Genomic DNA, 20,678 nt, shown 5'->3' on the forward strand with positions numbered 1-20,678 from the left:
CCAGGAGATGTTGTTCTGATGAGCCTAAAGCTCTCCGGGGGACATATTGGGAGAGGCGGTCCTGCAGATATGTTGGTCCCAGAGTGCACAGAGCCTTAAAGGTTAATACCACAACCTTGAATATAATTCAGGAAGCCAACACAGCTGGTGAAGCTCTGGAGTCAGGAGACGTGCAGTCTCCCAGTCAGGAGACGTGCAGCAGCATCTTGCACCAGCTGAAGTTTCTGGGTCAAATTCAAGTGCAGCTCTGCATACAGAGAGTTGCAGTAGTCCAGCCTGGAAGTGACTGTTGCATGGATCACCGAGGCCAAGTCATTGTAGAAGAGATAGGGAACCAGTTGCCTGACCAGCTGAAGATGATAAAAAGCCGATCTGGCAACAGTTGTGACTTGTGCCTTCACTGAGAGCGAGGCATCCAAGATCACCCCAAGACTCCTCACCATCGGCACTGGTGTTAACAACGCCCCCGCCAAGGGTTGAGAGTCGGATCCCGATCCCACCCCGCCATGGCTCAGGCACAGGATTTCCGTCTTAGATGGATTTAACTTCAATCGCTCTGCTGCAACCAACCAGCCATAGCTTCCAAAGCCCTGGCCAAAATATCTGGGGCAGATTCCGGCTGGCTGTCCATCAACAGATGCAGCTGGGTGTCACCAGCATATTGGTAACAACCTAGCCCAAGCCCTCATATCAAGTGGCAAGGGGGCACATGTAGATGTTAAACAACATCGGGGAGAGGATCACCCCCTGAGGGACACCGCATACCAAGGGGTAATGTGGGGAAGCTCTCTCCCCAAGTACCACCCTCTGTCCCCAACCATGGAGAAAGGAGACCAGCCACTGCAAGGCAGTCCCCCAAATCCCTGTGTTGGCGAGGTGGTGGGTCATACAGTCATAGATGACCATGTCAAATGCTGCTGCTGTTAGATCAAGTAACAGCAGCGCTGACCTGCCTCAATCCATATGTCTCTGAGGGTCATCCATGAGAGCGACCAGTGTCCTGTCCTGTAGCCAGCGTGGAAGTTCTATGTACGTCATACTTAGTGGGTTTCTTTTGTGTTCTGGTACTTGTTAATCTGCACCTCAGATGGTAAGAGTCTAAGTTCGTATTAATTAAACCTCAATTAATGATGTTAATTCAGAAATGTTAGGAGGCTCCCTCTTAGATTATTTTTGTTCAGAGTGAATCGGAGGAAGTTTGTGGTACGTTTCTTGGGTACCTTCATTCCCTGTGCAGATACCTTTAATACCCAGTGCTGTCCACTGTGCTCATTGGATACTGGGCTGAGTTCCAGTCTTGGAATTAAGAATGTGGTTAGACTTGGAGAAACCTGATTAAATCAGAAAAATTAAAAAGTACCTACTGATGCTGTCTGATGTTAAGAGACTAACGTCATTATGCTCTTTAAATGCTGGAGATGCTAAGGTCTAATAAAATTGCTGAGCTGCAGCCTGATTCTGTTGCTGTAACAGTTCTGGAGTACTTAAACTTTATACAGAACTGCTGTCTCATACTCCAGTGGCCATTTTACTTACTTACCTTTCCTGCCTGCTGTTGGGTAGAACTGAAAGGAGTCCTTGTGTAAGGCCCCAGCTGCCTATATGTATCTCTTGTGCTACCGGGTAGCTGTAATTGTGCATCTGGTAGACAGCATATTCAGCAGAAATGAGCACGTGGCTGCAGAGTTTTGGTTGCTGATAGCTGAATGGTACATTTTCTTAACTTGCTCTCTTTGTTTCTAGTGACATTGAATAGCTGCTGTGTCTGATTTTAATATATTAAAATGGCTCTGCTAGTACTCCTTTTTTAAAAATAATAGTTACAGCTTTTTAAAAAAATACATAAATGAATGTATTGATTGATTTTGGTTGAGTTTTTGAACAGAGTAAGTTAGCTTTTTAGTGTTTTGGGAAACTTGTTTTACAGGATGATCTGAATGGAATGAGTTAATTGTTGCCCCCCCCCCCCCAAAAATGATTTTTTAAAAAGATATCTCTACAAACTGTACCTTGAAAACTGATACGGGCAATTCAAAGCAAATCATTCCGTGTTTTCATTTATGTGGCTTCTTTCATAGTATGATGGTATTAATGCAGTTTCCTTTATAGCAGGATTTTATGCATGACAAGGGAAAATGAACCCCAGCATGAGTGAGGAGCCTGATGCACTGGCTGTAGTTAATCAGCTGAGGGATCTAGCTGCTGACCCCTTAAACAGACGAGCAATTGTCCAGGATCAGGGATGTCTACCAGGGCTTATTTTGTTTTTGGACCACCCCAATCCTCCAGTTGTCCATTCAGCCCTGCTTGTAAGTATAATCTGTTTCCTCAACTTGCAGTTGTTTCGGTATGATTTCTACATCTCAGCTATTGAAGGACCCTTGAAATTTGAAATCTGAAATATTTGAAATATTAAGTGATCTTTCGCAGGCTGTTGAAATGTGCTTTGGTATATTAATTTAAATGCATCTCTGTAAAGTATCTTTCAAATGCTGCAGTGCAACAATTTGCTGAATATTTTAATGCTTGTTCTCTAAGGAACGGTTTTTATCATGCAAAAATGCCCACTTTGATTAGCACAAAAATATATAAATACATAGAAATGCTTATTCAGCAGCAAAAGTGCAAAGATAACACACAAATCTATAGACAGTGTTTGGACTAGAACCAAGGGGACCTGGTTTAAGATCCCAGACTGGCAAGGCGCTCACTGGGTGGTATTAGACCTGCCAGTCTCTCTCTCACACGCACCCACTCTCTCATCATTGACCAGCCTCACAGGGTTGTCATGGGAAAGTCATGCATGCTGACCAGCTTGGAAGAAAAGGAGGATCAAAGCCTAAATGAATAAAATAATAGTTTGGACAATAGCACAACTAAGAATCTGTGCTGAATTAAGGTAATTATAAAACTGTCAGATTGCTGGAAAGTTTTTCTACTTACTCCAGCATGATAGTCTATTTGTAGGAGATTCAGTTGTAAACTGTACGTTTTTGGTTTTTATATTTAGATATTTTACCATGCTTTTATCTCCCAAATTGCCACACAACATTATTCTTTCCTACATTTTCTCTTCATAACAACAAGCCTCTGCAGTGAGTTAAGCTGAACTACTGGACGCAGTTCCTCCAGTGAGCTTCTATGGCAGAGTGCAAATTCAAACCAGGGCTTCCCAGAACTGAGCCTGGTACAATAACCAGTATACCGCACTAGCTCTTATTTGCCAGTGTTCTTATATTCTGGCATACAGAAGTAATTGTATTTATTATTAATAGCCTAATACTTAGATTTAGGCTTTGCATTTCATTATTTTAGTAATTCTTGCAGCAACCCTGCACATTAGGGGTGGGTGGGGGTACCACTGTGTGATGGTAATTTGCCGAAGGTACCTTAATGAGTTCACAGCTGCATCAAGATTTGAACTGGAAGTTTCCTAGCTTATATTTGGATACTTGGAAACTGACTATAGAGGTGTGCATGCATTGGTTATTGTACATGTGCTAGTATAACATATATTTTCTGACAGGCTCTTGGATGGGGCAATCTTATGAACATAATTTTAGCACTACATTGGTGCCTGTCAGTTTCCTGGCAGCATGCATCAAATGGGTTTTGGATACAGCTAAGCAGGCTAAAACAGCATATTTTTAACCATTGTTTTTTCAGACTATCAAAAATTATGGTGTATTTTGATTTTTTTTTTTTGAAATTCATAGGCTAATGAAAATGACCATAATGTAATATGCACATTACAGGCTCTCCGCTATTTGGCTGAATGTCGGGCAAACAGAGAGAAGATGAAGAGTGAACTGGGTATGATGCTGAGCTTACAAACTGTAATACAAAAGTAAGTACACTGTGCTATCTACAATAATTATATGTAACTCCTACTGAGTTGGGTCATGCAGATGTCTTCCATCAAAAGGAACCTTTCCCTGATTCTCAAAGAGAAAAGCATCTCCCCCTCAGACATATTTAAACTTCTATAATAGGACCCATTTCTCCAGCTCACAAGACTACCTAGTTGCACCTGTCAATGTTATCCTTTTCTTCAATGTTGTCAAGTAGCTGATGACAATTGATAAGATTCATAACAGTGCAACTCTGTGTAGAGCTATCTCCAGATTTACCCAGGATTGCACTGGCAAATTTCCTTTTCCTTACCAGTTTGTTTTCCTCAGGGCAACACCCTCCAAGTCATCAATCTGCCCTGGAAGCAACAAGATATGTTTGTTCTGTTGATCTGCATGATTCCTGATAATTGATTCTATTATTAATGCATTTACTACTTATAAAAGCAGCAGTGAAGCGTAATCTTCTTGGTTGGGGTATCTTTTTGTTTTGCTGCTGCTGCTAATTGCTTTTGTTGTTGTCGTCATTGATACCGTTATTTACTACATTTCTAACCGTAAACCATGAAATTCTGATGAAATAAGCGTAATGCCTAGTGTGTAATTTTTCCGATTTACTTGTGATATGAGATATCAAGAGTACCCTATGGAGACTCATTCTTCTCTCCTTGCAGTTCTGCCTCCTCTCTTTCACTCTTTCTTCCCTATCCTTTTTGGAAATTTGTCTGCATCAAAATTAGTGCTGGACATGGTCCGTTTCACACCAGAGTTTACAAAATTCCCATCAAACTCTGGTGATGAGTTGTGAATATTTTGGATTTGGAAAACAAAAGCTGAGATATTAAATTATATTGTTAACAGGTCTTAATTACAATTAATTACTTCAGGGAAGAAATTCTTCAGGATAAAAGGGGATCTGATTATGCTCAATCAGGGATTAATAATAATTAATGATTGTACTTTAAATAAATAAGCATGCAGCTGTTTTTAATGAGGCATACAGTCAGATTTCTGTTAGTCAAGGCTGATGTCCTAGTAGCCCTTTCACAAAGAATAAGTGGCCATTAAAGTAGCACAATTAGTGCTTATAAATATTTATTTTATTTTTGATTTATTTTATTCAATTTCTAGTCCTCCCTCCCCTGCATAGCAGGCTCAGTATGGGCTACAACACACTTAAAACATACAAAAGTTAAAATATAATGCAATCCTTAAAAATCTGTTTAACAATGCTAATGCATAAACATTTAGTGGTATCAGCTACACAGTTTAGACTCTGTGTGGCCACAGGTGGAACAAGACAGGTAAGTGAGTGGGTGAGGAGAACAGCTATGATCAACTAAGCAAGCAGCTTAGGCAGAGCAGGGAAGCCATTGTGGATAGATTAACTCCGCCTCAACCATAGGCCTGATGGAACGTCTCTGTTTTACAGGCCCTGCAGAACTGGATTAAAGCCCGTAGGGCCCAGATCTCACTAGGGAGAGTGTTCCACTAGGCCAATGCCAGAGCCGAGAAGGCTCTGGTTAAGGCTAAGCATACATCTTGTGGGCTGGGGATCATCAGTAGGTGTTGGTCAGAGGAGCACAAAACCCTTCGGGGGATATATTGGGAGAGACGGTCCTGCAGGTATGTTGGTCCCAGTCCGCATAGGGCTTTAAATGTTAGAGCCAGAAACTTGAACTTGATCTGGAATTCATCTGGGAGCCAGTGCAGCTGGTGTAGCACCAGGTGTACATGGGCTCTCAGTAGTGTCCCCGTAAGGACACGTGCAGCTGCATTCTGGACCAGCTGCCATTTCTAGATCAGCCTCAAGGGTAGCCGTGCATAAAGTGAGTTACGGTAATCCAGTCTGGAGGTGACTGTTGCATGGATCACTGTGGCTAAGTCGTGAGGGGAGAGGTAGGGGACCAGTTGCCTGACCTGCCGCAGATAGAAAAATGCAGATCTGGCAGTTGCTGTGACTTGGGCCACCATTGAAAGTGAGGCATTCAAAGTTACATCCAAACTCTTTACTGTTAGCATAGGTGTTAGTAATGCTCTGTCAAGAGTTGGGAGCAGGATCCCTGGCCCCATTTCCCCATGGACCAGGTGCAGGATCTCCTTGGTTCTGTTTTAACCATGCAGCCATGGCTTCCAAACCCCTGGTCAGAGTATTTGGGGCGCCTGTCTGTCTGTCCGTCCACCATCAGATACAGCTGGGTGTCATCAGCATACTAGTGACAACCCAGCCCAAAACTTCAGACTATCTGTGTGAGGGGCTGCATGTAGGTTTTAAATAACATAGGGGAGAGGATCGCCCCTCTCCCCAAGCGCCACCCTCTGTCTCTGACCATGGAGAAGTAAGACCAGCCATTGTAAGGCTGTCCCATGTATCCCCACGTCAGCGAGGCGGTGGGTCATAAGATCATAGTCGACTGTGTTGAACACTGCTGTTAGTTCTAATAATACTAGCAGTGCTGACCCACCTCGATTCAGATGTCCACGAAGTTCATCTGTGAGGGCAACCAGTGCCATTGTCATCCCATGGTCAGGGCAGAAGCTGGACTGGAATGGATCCAAGATAGAGGAATCTTCCAGGAAAGCCTAGAGCTGTTCAGCTACCACTCTTTCAACTACCTTACCCAGAAATGGAAGATTCAAGGCTGGGCGGTAGTTGGCTGGACCCGTAGGGTTCAGAGATGGTTTTTTCAAAAGTGGTCTCACCACTGCCTCTTTCAGAGTCCCTGGGAAAGTCGCAGGGACAGATTGATTATATCCGCCAGGGGGCCCTGTATTCCCTCACTGCCAACTTTCACTAGCCATTACAGACACGGGTCCAAGAGGCAAGTGGTGGGCTTCACAGCATGTAGGGTCGTGTCAACCTTGTCCTGGGAGAGTCAGCTGAAACGGTCCACTACTCAACCTGAAGATGGCCAAGGGCCCCCCAGTTCCCTTACTGTATCAACAGCGGTTGGCAGGTCCTGGCTAAGCGACAAGATTTTATCTATAAAATAGCTTTCAAAAGCCTCACAGCTAATAGCCAAATTCGTAACCATTTGGATTCCCTGCAAGAGGGATGTAAGTGACCGAATCACACTGAACAATTGAGCTGGGCGAGAGCTTGCAGACGCAGTGGAAGTCACATAGAACTTCTTTGCAGCTTTCACTGCCACCTCATAGGCTTTCATAAATGTCCTATAAGATGCTCTTGCAACTTCATCACGAGTCCGCCGCCACCCTTGCTCTAGCCATCTCAGCTTTTGTTTCATCCTATGTAGCTCCTCGGTGTACCAAGGCTGTAGGCTGGTATGGGAGTGGAGGGGGCGACAGGGAGCGATTTTGTCAATGGCTTCAGAGAGTCAGTCATGTCAGTCCTCTGCCAGCACATCTAACAAGTTGCCAGAGGGCATCAGCTCCCACAGAGCATTCTGGAAACCAATATGATCCATCAGTCTCTGCGGGCGAGCATAAATCAGATATGATAGTCATCTGACTTTAGTAGGAACCCTGGTCTTTTTTTCCCTTTCTGCCTGAGTGCCATTTTTATTAGTAGATATTAGAAACTAGCACTTACTGTGGATTGGTAAATTTCCCTGCTCTCAAATACTTTGAATAAGAGATGAGAAGTAAGTGAATGTGTCAGGCTGCTAGTCTAAGTTCAGCTTTCCAGGGGTCTTAAGCAATGTCTCCTCTAAGCTGTGGAGTCTTGTGAGCAAAAATTCTACTTGGTGAGCTACTGACATTAAAGTTGTGAGCAAGTGATTTGGCTACTGCATAAATTAGTTTGCTCTGGAGCCATCCTTCCTGAGCTAAGACAAAAATGTGTGAGCTGGATGCTAAAAAACTGTGAGCTAGCTCACACTAACTCAGCTTAGAGGGAACACTGGTCTTAAGGAGAGAATGATCTTTCCCTCTACCTGTTGCCTATGATCCTTTAAATGGAGATGCTGGGAGTTGAACCTGAGACGATATATATGCAAAGTGCGTGCTCTACCACTCGGCTGTAGCCCTTTCTCATCTTGTTAACATTTTAATTCTGCCTTTTGTAATCAGGAATGATTGTTTGCAGTAACACATTGGAAAAGCCTCTTTTGCAAGTTGTAGCAAGCAACAGTGAATTTATTCTCCTGTTGAAAAACAAATTTGTTTGTGTCAGGGTTTGTTTCCTCTACAGAGGACGAAACCTTTTCCCTGTAGTAATAAATTTGGGCAGAAGTCAAAGATTAGGGAAAATACCAACAGTGAAGCTAAAGTCTGTGTTAAGCAACTTAATGAAATTTCCAAAGTTGAGCAGTAAACATTTTAAGCTTTTTATAGGTGTATTTGAGGTCTGTTATAATTGTCAGAATCAAAAACCTTAAAGATGAGAACAAAGTATGTAGTGGTTTTCAGAATACAAGAAAAGGTAGGAAGTGAGTGGAAACACATGTGTATTTTTATCTTGTGACTGTGATGTGCTTGCAGAAGCCAAAAAGCATACACACAATTCTATCTGGGCAAGTCTACTCCTCAGCATCAAGAAATAATTGTTATGCTGTACACTTTCATTTTGCTCACATAATCAGGGTTATTTTTCTTTTTTCTTCAGTAATTCCTATTTATGAGATGTAATTCTAATTTCCATTAGTGAATGTGGCTGTAGAAGAGCCACATCTAGAAAGGATTGTGAAAATGTATCCTTAGTTTTTTGTTTGATAGAAGCGAGATTCTGGAGAGTTTGATCTGAGGTCTGGAGGGTGTATGTAGGCAGCAGGTAACTTCCCTTCATTTTGATCTTCAGACTGCTCCGTTAGTATTAATAGCTGCCAGTGCATTTTACCAGTTATTCATCTATCTCTCAGACTTGAATGGTGGGAAGGTGAGGAGGCAGATCACATTCTCTTCCAGACTGCAAGCAAGGTGACCCCTTCTGGAAGTCACCTGTTTACATTTGCTGTGGTTGGTAGCTGCATCACCAGCAGGGCATGAAAGGCCATACATAAAGGGTAGAAGGACCCTTTAGTAGGGACCAGTAAGTAAAGGTAAAGGTTCCCTTGCTCGAAAGCCAGTCGAGTCCGACTCTAGGGTTGCGGTGCTCATCTCCGTTTCAAAGCCGAAGAGCCAGCGCTGTCCAAAGACGTTTCCATGGTCATGTGGCCGGCATGACCAAACACCAAGGCACATGGAATGCTGTTACCTTCCCATTGAAGTGGTACCTATTTATCTACTTGCAATTTCTTGCTTTCGAACTGCTAGGTTGGCAGGAGTTCGAGCCAGAGTAGGGAGCTCACTCCGTCATGCGGCAAACCTGGGTCTTGAACTGCTGAACTACTGACCTTTCACAGCCTGCAGTTCAGCGTCTTAACCACTTGAGCCACCGCAGTAGAGAGGGCCTAAACCTTAAATTTGCTGTGAAGCTTTATTTGGCTGAATGTTGAACTGTTTGTTTATATTTGCAGCTGCATTTCATGAACTAGCAGCTCCTGATTGAACAAGGCTGCTATTCTTACGTTGTTTTTTATTTTATGGACTGGATACTGCATTTCATGAAGCATTGCTATGCCATTTCTTGAAATGTTTCCCTTAGTGCTGCTTTGTTTCATACATTGCTCATTGTTTTGGGTGGCTTTTTTGCATTTTGTGTGTGTGTGTCTGTACCTGGAAGTCATGGTGACCTCTGGCGACTCCTACTGGGGCATGGAGGACATTCAGAGAAGTGGCTTGATAGGCCATTTCTTGTTTCTGAAAGGGCAGAGGGGAAGTAATAGAATTACATTTGCTTGTGTGTATGCACTCAGCTCTGCTCAAGTATCGTTTTCTAAGCCCATCATCATGGTAACTGACCTTTTGGTTAAAGGAAGAGATAATCTTAGCAGGGGATTTAAACAGAGGTCAGTAAATTTAGTTCTCATATTTTGATTCCTCTGGTTTTTCAAGCATGGTTAGGGAAACATCTTTTACAAATGGTAAAAATAAGAACTATGGGGAAAAAACAACATGGTCAAGGAGCAGACAAGAAAAGGCTAAAATTGACAGAATATGGGGTTGAAGTTTGTAGATTGGGGGTCCACAATGTGGTGCCCACTGACATCTTTTATGGCACCTGCCAAGAGTTTTTAGGATGTGAGTAGGGCCAGGTAGGGTTTTTGCCAAGCCAGGCTTCTGATTGACTATTGGAGATTTGATTGGCTGTGCAGATTTTTTTAAATGTACTTTGGCAGCAGCTGCCACCACAGCATAAGGATCTACACTGTGTTACTGAAGTTAAGCTGTGGCAGCCATTTTGTGTGGTGTAGTGGTTAAGAGTCATGTGGTGTAGTGGTTAAGAGCAGCAGGACGGTAATCTGGAGAACCAGGTTTGATTCCCTACTCCTCCACATGAAGCATGCTGGTGACCTTGGGCCAGTCACAGTTCTCTCAGAACTCTGTCAGCCCCACCTACCTCACAAGGTAACTGTTGTGGAGAGAGGAAGGAAAGGTGATTGTAAGTTGCTTTGCGACTCCTTAAAGTAGAGAAAAGTGGGGTATAAAACCAGCTCTTCTTTGCCGCCTCTGGTGGCCGTTTTGTGGCAGCCATGTTGTTTTGTTGCGCCCACCATGCCATGTCAGAATTCCAGATGTGCCCACTGGCTTTAAAAGGTTGGGGACCCCTGTTGTAAATGCATACCTGGCAGTTACTTACACTGTAGATAGGCAGTGTTTGAGCACACTTATAAACCACAAAAAATGCTTGCATTTCTTTTGGCATATAGGAGTGAGAAATAATAAAGGTAAAGGTAAAGGTTCCCTTGCTCGAAAGCCAGTCGAATCCGACTCTAGGGTTGCGGTGCTCATCTCCGTTTCAAAGCCGAAGAGCCAGCGCTGTCCGAAGACATTTCCGTGGTCATGTGGCCGGCATGACTAAACACCAGGGCGCACGGAACGCTGTTACCTTCCCACCGAAGTGGTCCCTATTTATCTACTTGCAATTTCTTGCTTTCGAACTGCTAGGTTGGCAGGAGCTGGAACTAGAGACAGGAGCTCACCCTGTCTTGCGGCACCCGGGTCTTGAACCGCTGAACTACTGACCTTCCACAGCCTGCAGTTCAGCGTCTTAACCACTTGAGCCACCGCAGCTCCGTGAGAAATAATACCTTGTATTAATTGTAATTTGGAGCCATGTATGTGCTTCTGGAATTGCAGAGGAATTTGCAAACTGCTTTAGTGGATTATAAAATTGTGACAATCCCACTGTGGTGTAGTGGTTAGAATGCTGGATGAGAATCTGGGAACTTTAGGTTCAAATCCCTGCTTTGCCATGAAGCTTGCTGGGAGACCTAAGGTCAATTTCTGTAACATACCTTACAAGGGGAAGGGCAAACTATGTGTGTTGCCCTCAGCTTCTTGGAGAAAGGGAGGAATAAAAGTGTGCTAGAAAGAAGTTTTGTGGATAAGTTGTGCTCCATAGATTTCAGATAACCGTAGGGAGGGTATAGATCACTCTGTATTTTCTCATCAGGTGAGATGGCTATTAATTCTCTAAAAACCTAAATCATCTATATCAAATGGTCTCTCAAAATATTTTAACAAATACTTAAGAGGTGAAATATCACCAGTGTGTGAGAAACTCACCTATAATTACTGTGGGAATTAGCTGGGAGATGTGGCTGAGGTTGTTTTGATCTTAAAAAGATCTTAAAAAGATCTTAATTCAATAATGACAAGCAGCTTGAATGGTATTTTCACCCATTATATAGAAGAATATCAAACTGGAGTCCCTTAAAGGTCATCAGTGAGTATGGAACACAAGAAAAATGATCTAGATATAGTTTTGGAGGGCATTAATTCATAGGGTCACTATAAATTGAAAGCGACTTGATGGCGTTTAACACACACACACACAGCACAGAAGATTCCAACTGCATTCTATTTTCTAAACACTAAGAAAGTCTGTGAGAGAATTGAATATGGTTTTGTGATTAACAGTTTCAGTTGGGTAGGAGGTTACGCCGTTTTTTAAAAATGGGAATCTGTAAGTGCACTTGAGCATGCCTGTTGGTAAACGGTCACTTCTTTTTTTGAAGTTCTCATTGCATCATGGGGTACAATAGCAATGCCCCTTAAACATTATCCTGTTAAATCTATGCATTAAAATGCTTAGATCTGATTGAAAGATGAAAGACATTATGAGCAACAACATTGCTAGTAAGGATGATCCATTCAGGGTGTGACAATAATCTCAATCTGAAAACCTAATCTTGGCTAGTAAGCATAATGATAATGACGCTTTTAATGATGCCCCACTCTGCTATGGAAGGTTGTTGGGTAACCATAGGCCTGTCGTGTACCTAACCTACCTCACAGGGTTGTTGCGAATATAAAATGGAGGAGAGTAGAATGATGTAAACTGCTTTGGATCCCCGCTGGGCAGAAAGGTAGGGTATAAAATTTAAATGTATTTAGTGATTTATCTGGAGATAAAATTAAAGTATAAAAGTAAGATATCCAAATCAGTGCCTATTGGAGTAGAGGGAAAGGGATTTTATTAAAGGATTTAACTGGATCTTGGTGGCAGCAGAACAGTATTCAGTTATTTGAGCGTTTTGTTCAAAATATTGTGTGGCATAATTTGAAACCTCTTATAAAAATGACAATATGAATCTGAAAAAAAAGCTCAGGCCCAGCTTAAACTTTCTTGAATAGGCAGAATTGCTGTGACAAAAATGAACATTTCCCCCAACTTTTTGCTCTAGTTCCTTGTCATTCCATTTCCTATTTCTAGGTAGTGATTCAATAAAATACAAGCTGTGTCTAATAAGTTTATTTAGAACTCTAAGTATCCTCATATCAAATCCAAAACTGTAAAGATCCCCTCTCCCATAAAACCCCCCAGTCCCACCCCAGTGGATCTCTGGTGGTTCTTCATAAAGGGAAACAGGATCATGCTGGTGTCATTGGGTGGTTCTAATTTATTGGCTTGTTAAATCTATAGCCATGATCGACCAGAGAATGGGAAAGTGTTGATATGTAAATGAAAAGCCACCTGTGCAGAATATTGGGCCTTCTAGATGGGATTCTTAGAGCCCGTGTAGCATAGTGGTTAGAGTGTTGGACTACAATCTGGGAGACCCAGATTTGATTCCCTGCTTTGCCATGGAAACTTGCTGGGTGACCTTGGCGAGGCACTCTCAGCCCAACCTATCTCACAGGGTTGTTGTGAGGATAACAAGTAAACTACTTTGGGTCCCTACTGGAGAGAAGGGTGGGGTATAAATGAAGTAAAATAATAAATAAATAATTATTCTTGGGGGTAAACCAAAAAATTTATTTAAGTGATCCAACCAATTTTTACACGCTGTCTTGCCCTCACGACAGCCACTGTCTGTGTGGCTTTTATCTATCTCGAGTCTTATTCAGATCATTCAGTAAAGCAGTACCGGAATGGTTATAGGCTAAATGACAGGAATAATACTCCTGAGAAACAGTTTGGTGTAGTGGTTAAGTGCGCAGACTCTAATCTGGGAGAACTGGGTTTGATTCTCCACTCTTCCACTTGCACCTGGCTGGATGATCCTGGGCAAGCCATAATTCTGTTTCTGTCAGTTCTCTCAGCCCCACCTACCTCACAGGGTGTCTGTTGTGGGGAGGGGAAGGGAAAGGAGTTTGTAAGCCGCTCTTAGACTCCTTTGGGTAGTGAAGGGCGGGGTATAAATCCAATCTCGTCTTCTTCTAAAAGGAGGGTAGAACTGCCTGGAGGCAGCATTTGCTGCCACCTGATAGCTAACAAGTTGCTAATTACAATCCTGAAACCTTTAATATCAGTCTGTCTTCCCGCCCCTGCCTTTGTTTTGGTGGCTTGTGGTCCTGGATACAGTGGTGGCTCCATTATATTATAATGTTGCATAGATGTACTGACAGTAGTGTAACATTTCAGAGGCACCATGAAGTTCCTTACTGTTTCTGAGCAAGTTATTGTCTTTCTTAATATTGCAAAGCACTTAGTGAATGCATCTGGGTTCTCTAATTGTTTTACTTTTTTCATTTTGTTTCGATAGAAAATAATTTATGGGGTGTAAAGGTTAATGTTTATAGCTTCTCTTTTCATACTTAGTAGTTTCATGCTGTCTGTCTTTCAGAATAATTTAAAATATTGCTGGGGATTTGCATTAACCTCTTGATATTTAGTAACAAATTAATGAAAGCATGATTGTCAATTACTTAGCTTGGAAGCACATTTTCCCCCAAGCTAGTCTGCTTTGGCCAGAGACTCAACTAGCTGAACTGCATCCAACACTGCGTTTCCAATTTATTACTTGCCTAAGAAGATCAATACTATTAATATGTATTTAATTTCACAAGAGTCCTTTATAGGCATGTCCCTATACATGCCCTTCTGTGTCTTGCTACCTTCCTGTTTTAATTTTGAGCAATTTTTAATTGCCTGTGATTCTGGAAATTTAATTATTTACTGGAACTAGAAAAGTTAGGATGGATTGTGTCTGTCCTTTAAAAAGTTGCTGTGAGGGTAGAAAGTGGTGACTTCCTGTGAAATGAGGCTGAATCTGTAACTTCCAGCAGGTTGGCTCCTCAAGGAATCTTTAATAGAAAGCCTGGAGATATCTTTGCATTTTTCACATTGTGGGTTGGATCCAGCCTAATTTATCCAATGACAGAATGGAACTTTCCTGCCTTTTTCCTTCCACTGGAGCCGACTAATCTCCATGGAATGCTGCTCCTGAGTAATGACATGAGGGAGAAGGGGGAATAGGTAGAAAAGGGCGTATTTTACAAAATACATAGAAGAAGAAGAGATTGAATTTATACCCCGCCCTTCACTACCCAAAGGTGTCTCAGAGTGGCTTACAAACTCCTTTCCCTTCCCCTCCCCACAACAGACACCCTGTGAGGTAGGTGGGGCTGAGAGAATTCTGTCAAACAGAATTATGGCTTGCCCAAGGTCATCCAGCCAGTTGCAAGTGAAGGAGTGGAGAATCAAACCCGGTTCTCCCAGATTAGAGTCCGCGCACTTAACCACTACACCAAACATAGCATCATTAAATATTTTAAAAATCGGTCAGCAAACTGTCTTGACTTTACTGGAACTGTACATATGAGGAAAATATGAGAAACAGAAATTCTTAATGAGACATTTTGATAAAAATGGGTGCTAAGATTCTTGTTGCTCTTGTGAGAGAGTCACATACATGCTGTGAACATAGGGAAGGGCTGCTGCTGAAGTCTGAGCTTAAGGCATTGAATGAAGTACTTGAACCAATGGAAGCCTATCTTTTTGTTAATGGAACCAATGGAAGCTTATTTTTGCTGCTGTTCTGCTCCTGTACAGACAAAGAGAAATATTTTATAGAGAGGTGGTTTTTTCCTCCTTGACTGCTGGTGGTGTTGGTAGTAGAGGATTCTGTCAAGTCATAGCTGGCCTATGGCAACTCCGTAGGGTTTTCAGGGCATTCCTTTGTGACCTCCCATCCAAGTAGTAACCAGAGCTGACCATGCTTAGCTTCTGAGATCTGACAAGATCAGGCTAGCGTGGGCCATCCAGGTCAGGTTCTTGACAGCTGGTGGTGTGCTTAATGTAGCTCTTGAGTATGGCTGATTTGGGGGTCTGTCTGAACCCCACAGGAGCTGTGGTGGCTCAAGTGGTTAAGACGCTGAACTGCAGGCTGTGGAAGGTCAGTAGTTCAGCAGTTTGAGACCCGGGTGCCGCATGATGGAGGGAGCTCCCATCTCTAGTTCCAGCTCCTGCCAACCTAGCAGTTCGAAAGCAAGAAATTGCAAGTAGATAAATAGGTACCACTTCGGTGGGAAGGTAACAGCGTTCCGTGCGCCGTGGTGTTTAGTCATGCCGGCCACATGACCACGGAAACGTCTTTGGACAGCGCTGGCTCTTCGGCTTTGAAACGGAAATGAGCACCGCAACCCTAGAGTCGGATTCGACTGGCTTTCGAGCAAGGGAACCTTTACTTTTACCTTTTACCTGAACCCCACAGCAGGATTAGTGAAGTACACTTGTCTTCAAGTGATGGCTAGGTGATTTTGCCTCATTTTTGGTTTGCAATTGTTCATCTTCTAGGCGATAGAATATGAAATGGGGAGGGAACTGGATTAGGTGGTGTTGCCATAATACAACTCAGAATGGCAGCTCTGTTAGTCAAAGAACTAGATTCAAGTCCAGTAGCACCAACAAGATTTTAGGGCATAATCTCTCAAGAGTCAAAGGTCCCTTCTTCCGAAACCCTCTGAAATTATCTGTTAGTCATAAAATCTGTCACACTTGATGTGAAGACTGTTGTGATAATGTTAAAGGCTTGCAATGTCATCAAATGCAAGAAGGTTGAAAAGTACTGGGGGGAAAGGTCTTCAGAAAAATTGGGATACACGAAACCCATAAAAAATGAGGGCCTAATGAAAATTTAGAGGGGTGTTTGGGTTTTTAAAAATTCCTACTGGATTCTAAATGTATTGATTAAGTTTATTTATTATTGATTAGGTTTATTGATTATGCTAGGAAAAGTTGAAGGTAGTTGGGAAAGAAGACCCAGTGTGAGATGGATTGACTCAATAAAGGAAGCCGTGGGGCCTACAGTTTACAAGACTTGAGCAAGGCTATTAATGATAGGATGTTTCCGAGGTCAGTCATTCTGACCAGAGTTGCCAGTCTCTGGGTGGATCTGGGAATCTGGAATTACAACTGATCTCCAGAACTACAGAGATCAGTTCCCTTGGAGAAAATGGCTGCTTGTGAACTCTTGTGACATTGCATTCCTCCTGAGGTCCCTCCCCTCCCAAGGCTACAGGAATTTCCCAACCCAGAGTTGTTACCTCTAGTTGAGACTTAACTGTGTGGTTGAAAAGATGGTCATTAACTTTACCATACTGAGCTCCCAAAATAGCTGATGGAAGCTTAATGTTTGCTTTTATATTAGTCCTTTTCACGCTACTCCCAAAGAGAGGATATCCTAGGAAATATATTTTCCCTTAAAGAAAGATCCCTTGATAGAATGAGCAAGCATGTCATGTGGGATGCTTTCAAATCAGTTATTTGTCGATGTTTCCTACAAGAGAATTGAGAGAAGGGTGAGAAGATAAATGGTTTATTAAAGAATACAAGCAAACGTCTAGGCTGGCAACATCCTGAATTCTTCAAGAAGAAACATCTTTATTTATTTATTTTTCATTTTATCCAATCTCTTTAATTCTGACATGCACAAATGTGCATGTGCATCCACACAAACACATCTTTGTTGCTATACATCGTGTGTCCAGCCTCTTATCTTTAACATTGTGAAACATTACTATGAAAATTTGATGGGAAAAGACAGTATACGTAATCCTTACTTCTCTAAATCTGCAGAACAATGACTTTATGTATTATAGAAGATCTTTCTGTTGAAATGTTAAGTGTCACAATAATTTTGACTTAGCTTTCAAGTTTTAATGAGACACACTTTTATGTTAATGTATCTTTGTTATTGGCAATAGATTGGTACAACTTGTTTTGAAAAAATAAAATAATTTTTTTTAAAAAAGAAACATCTTTATGAAGAATTAGAAACATTACATAGACAAATCACTTACAGATACTACTAAATGTAATCCGGATGGCTTCCTCCGAAAGATAAGGTATCTCTGAAAAGGCAACATTGCCATCTAGTGACTGTAATGTGAAGTTTCCACCAACATAATCTACTTTTCTGAGACTATAGCTCAATGTTTTGTAGTGCAGGTATGTCCAACAGGTAGATTGCGATCTACCAGTAGATAGCGGAGGGGTCAGAGGTAGATCACCAGCCCCACTTGGTCTCCTGGTTTCCTGGACAGGTGTTTGGGTTTTTTTAATGATTGTTTGGTGGTATTTGATTATTGGTGCTCACTAATGAGCAAGAGCGAAGTTTTAAAGATTGCGCAAGATCAGCCTGGATCAGCACTTGACCTACATTTAACACAAATAACTGAATAAAAGTTAAAGAAAGTTATTGAGACAGTTAAAGAAAGTTATAACTCAATTAAAAAATGTTCGCAGCTCTTTCTAGATCTTCATCTCTCTGTTTTGTTTTTTCCTTATTTTGCTTACCAGTAAATCAGAAGGTGCATTATAAATGGGGGTGGGGGTGGAACCCAACTTTAGTGGGTTAAAATCTAATTTGAAACTAATTTGAAACTTTATTTTCATGGTGGTAGATCACCGGCACTTTTGGCCGGAAAAAATAGATCACTACCTGTTCGAAGTTGGACATGCCTGTTGTAGTGTGTTAAGATTTGGGGGGGGGGCACCAAAATTGATAACAATACTGTGCTTCCTACAATTATCAGAAGATATAGATAAAACTATTACTATGGAAGGAAATATTAAAAATCTGGAAAAACTGGAAAAAAGCCAGGAACTGACAGGTTTCCCCATCAGGGACAGTTGCATAATCATTTTGAAAAGTAATTTTGACAGTCAACATTAGATATGTTTAGTGTTAATTGATAGGTTAGTCTCATTTCCGAATTGTGGAAAACTGCTAAGATTGTAACAGTACTAATGCTGATTAGGCTATGCTATTCAGCTGGAAATCCTATTTGTAATCTTGGTTCCAAATTGGAATGCAAACATTTTAACATCCATTTTTGCTAATATGTTCTTTGGAGAATACATTTGTCCTAACCAAGGACAAATTTTTTAAACTATTTTGAGCATTTACAACTCCCTTGCATTCCATCTCCTGGTGCATGCTCTGCTCCTTTCTTCCCCCAGCTAGAGTACTTTGATCTACCAAGAGCCAGCCAGGGGCATCAGACGAGCTCTTTGATCCGATGTCATTGCTTCTCCCCTCCAGATTAAAAATGCTCATTCAGACAGTGATATCTGTATCCCGCTCCCCAGTTGTCGGCACCATGATCTTTACTGATTGAACTGGTATCACCATGCATTTCTTGATGTCTGAACTCTCTCTTGTGAAATCAAGCTGTTTGGGAAGTCAAATCGCACACTTCTCTCTGTGCATAAGCAGATCTTCGCCCCAGGGTTTTGAATTATCACTTGTGTGTTTCTGAAGCCAAACATTCTGTCAGGATCGGGAGCCCCCAGGGAAGTTGTTTTTGAGCAACAGACCCCCCCCAAAAAACCCTTCTTTCCTGTTTCTTTGGATTGGAAAGCTGTGGAAGTAGTCCCTAGATAGGCTCCCATATCAGCAGGGAGCCTAGGGAGACTTGGGTAAAGCTGGAAAAATTAAAAAACCCAGGCTTCAGAGTTGCTGTTTGAGAGCATCCCATGATTGACACAAGAGTAAATGTACTGAAGTCAGTGGGGCTACTCTCATTTAAATCTGCATGATGCTTACACCCCCCCCCCAGTATTCCAAGGAAGAGAGACGAAGTGAAAGAGGCTGAGAGGGGCCGCAGTAGTTGGCAGAGGGATTGTGGAACTGTCAAAATGGGGTGGTGCTTCAAATGAATGCTTCTGCACATGCATGAAAGACAATTTTTAAAAAAGAATGCTGCCTGACCACCCACTCTGGTTACCACGCAGCAATAATCTGAATGGTCAACCATGGAGTGAGCATGTGGTGAGGTGAGTTAAGGGTCGCATGTTTGGACAAACCTCTCCGGAACAAGTAACACCGGAAAAAATAGAGGTGTGGCCAGACTGTCCCAAACCTGTCATCTGACCGCAGCCAGGGGGGAACCTAATGCTAGGGTGCGCCAATATTTCAGAGAGGCTGGATTAGAACAAATTGAATATCATGTTTTGACAATGTAGCTTTGACCCAAATGATGAAGGTACCGGGTGTTTTCACATTTGTTGCAGGGTTTACCAATAATATTATGGAGCTGTAGTTGCAAAGATGGCAAGTCACTTTTGAATTGTGTATGGACATGCAAAAATTCATGGAACTATTCTAGTCAGTCTTTTAAATTTTCAAAATGATATAATTGGCATTAGCTAGTTTTGGGTACATCCCAGCTTCCAACCACTGGCTGAGGTGCTGTTCTGACCTTGAAACAGGCAGAGGAATATCTGTGTGCTGGTACAAGGACTTGAATGATTGACAGAGACTAATATAGTCAAGTGAAAATAGCTCTGAGGGGCTCGGATCAAGATTAAGAGCTATAAATTCATCACTGAGATAAGGGGCTTCATCTTGGACCGTATGACTCCTAGGCTGGCTGGAGCTGCCCTAGAGCCTCTCATTTCAGAGACTGATTCCAGACCTTGGGGACAGGGTGGTAAATGTGATATTAGCATGAAAGGATGGGGATGCAGGTTGGCTGCGCTTGGCAGCAAGATAAGAAGGCAGTGTGAAGGAGATGAGAATGAAGGAAGTATCTTGCAAGAAGGGTCGAGGAATGTCCTATCACATGTGGTCTATGCTCAAGAGGGACGGGACTTAAAACGGAAGGAGCATTAAAGTCAAGGAGGCAGAAAAACTGAGTTTCATCATGTACTTGGGATTGTCTGCTAGCTAACCACATCAGTGATTGTTCTTCAGGAAAGGTCTTGATCATCTGTTGACTTTGATTTTGAAGAGTCTTTCGGGGGGGATTGTGTGGTTTAAAAGAACAGTCTCTGGGTGTGATGGGCTCTGATGTGCCATGGGACTCTGGAAAGGACAAGAAGACTGAATTGGGGCAGCAGAGAGATGGTGACTGTGGCATCTATTAACCATGACACTTGGGCATTGTCCAAATGATGTTAGAAATGCAGCCGTCTTCCATGCAAATTGCAAAGCTATGAAGGCTCTCATGTGATATGCGGTGCCTTCCTGACAGCCTGCCGGAATCAGAAGCAATAGATTGCTCAAGATGGTTTACTTTTTTTTTTTAAGGGGCCAGCAGGTTGTAATATGATGTTAGTGTATGTGAAAGAGGCCAGACTGGTAATATTGCAGG

At 42.3% G+C, this 20,678-nt stretch overlaps 1 protein-coding gene across 5 annotated transcripts in view; it reads left to right on the plus strand.

Annotated features, from left to right (window-relative positions):
- The window catches only part of ARMC1 (armadillo repeat containing 1), a 38,005-nt gene that overhangs the window by 3,195 nt on the left and 14,132 nt on the right, over positions 1-20,678 (plus strand). For 2 of the 5 annotated variants that reach the window (XM_015420776.1, XM_015420775.1), the window contains exons 2-3: positions 2,110-2,309; positions 3,717-3,847. In XM_015420776.1, the coding sequence (XP_015276262.1) occupies positions 2,136-2,309; positions 3,717-3,847 (305 nt within the window). In that variant the 5' untranslated portion in view covers positions 2,110-2,135. The remainder of the gene's footprint in view (positions 1-2,109; positions 2,310-3,716; positions 3,848-20,678) is intronic. The other 3 variants (XM_015420778.1, XM_015420777.1, XM_015420779.1) reach the window with 2 other exon arrangements.

This window comes from Gekko japonicus, unplaced genomic scaffold (genome assembly GCF_001447785.1).
Source record: "Gekko japonicus isolate JY-2015 unplaced genomic scaffold, Gekko_japonicus_V1.1 scaffold1766, whole genome shotgun sequence".
Taxonomy (NCBI): Eukaryota; Metazoa; Chordata; class Lepidosauria; order Squamata; family Gekkonidae; genus Gekko; species Gekko japonicus.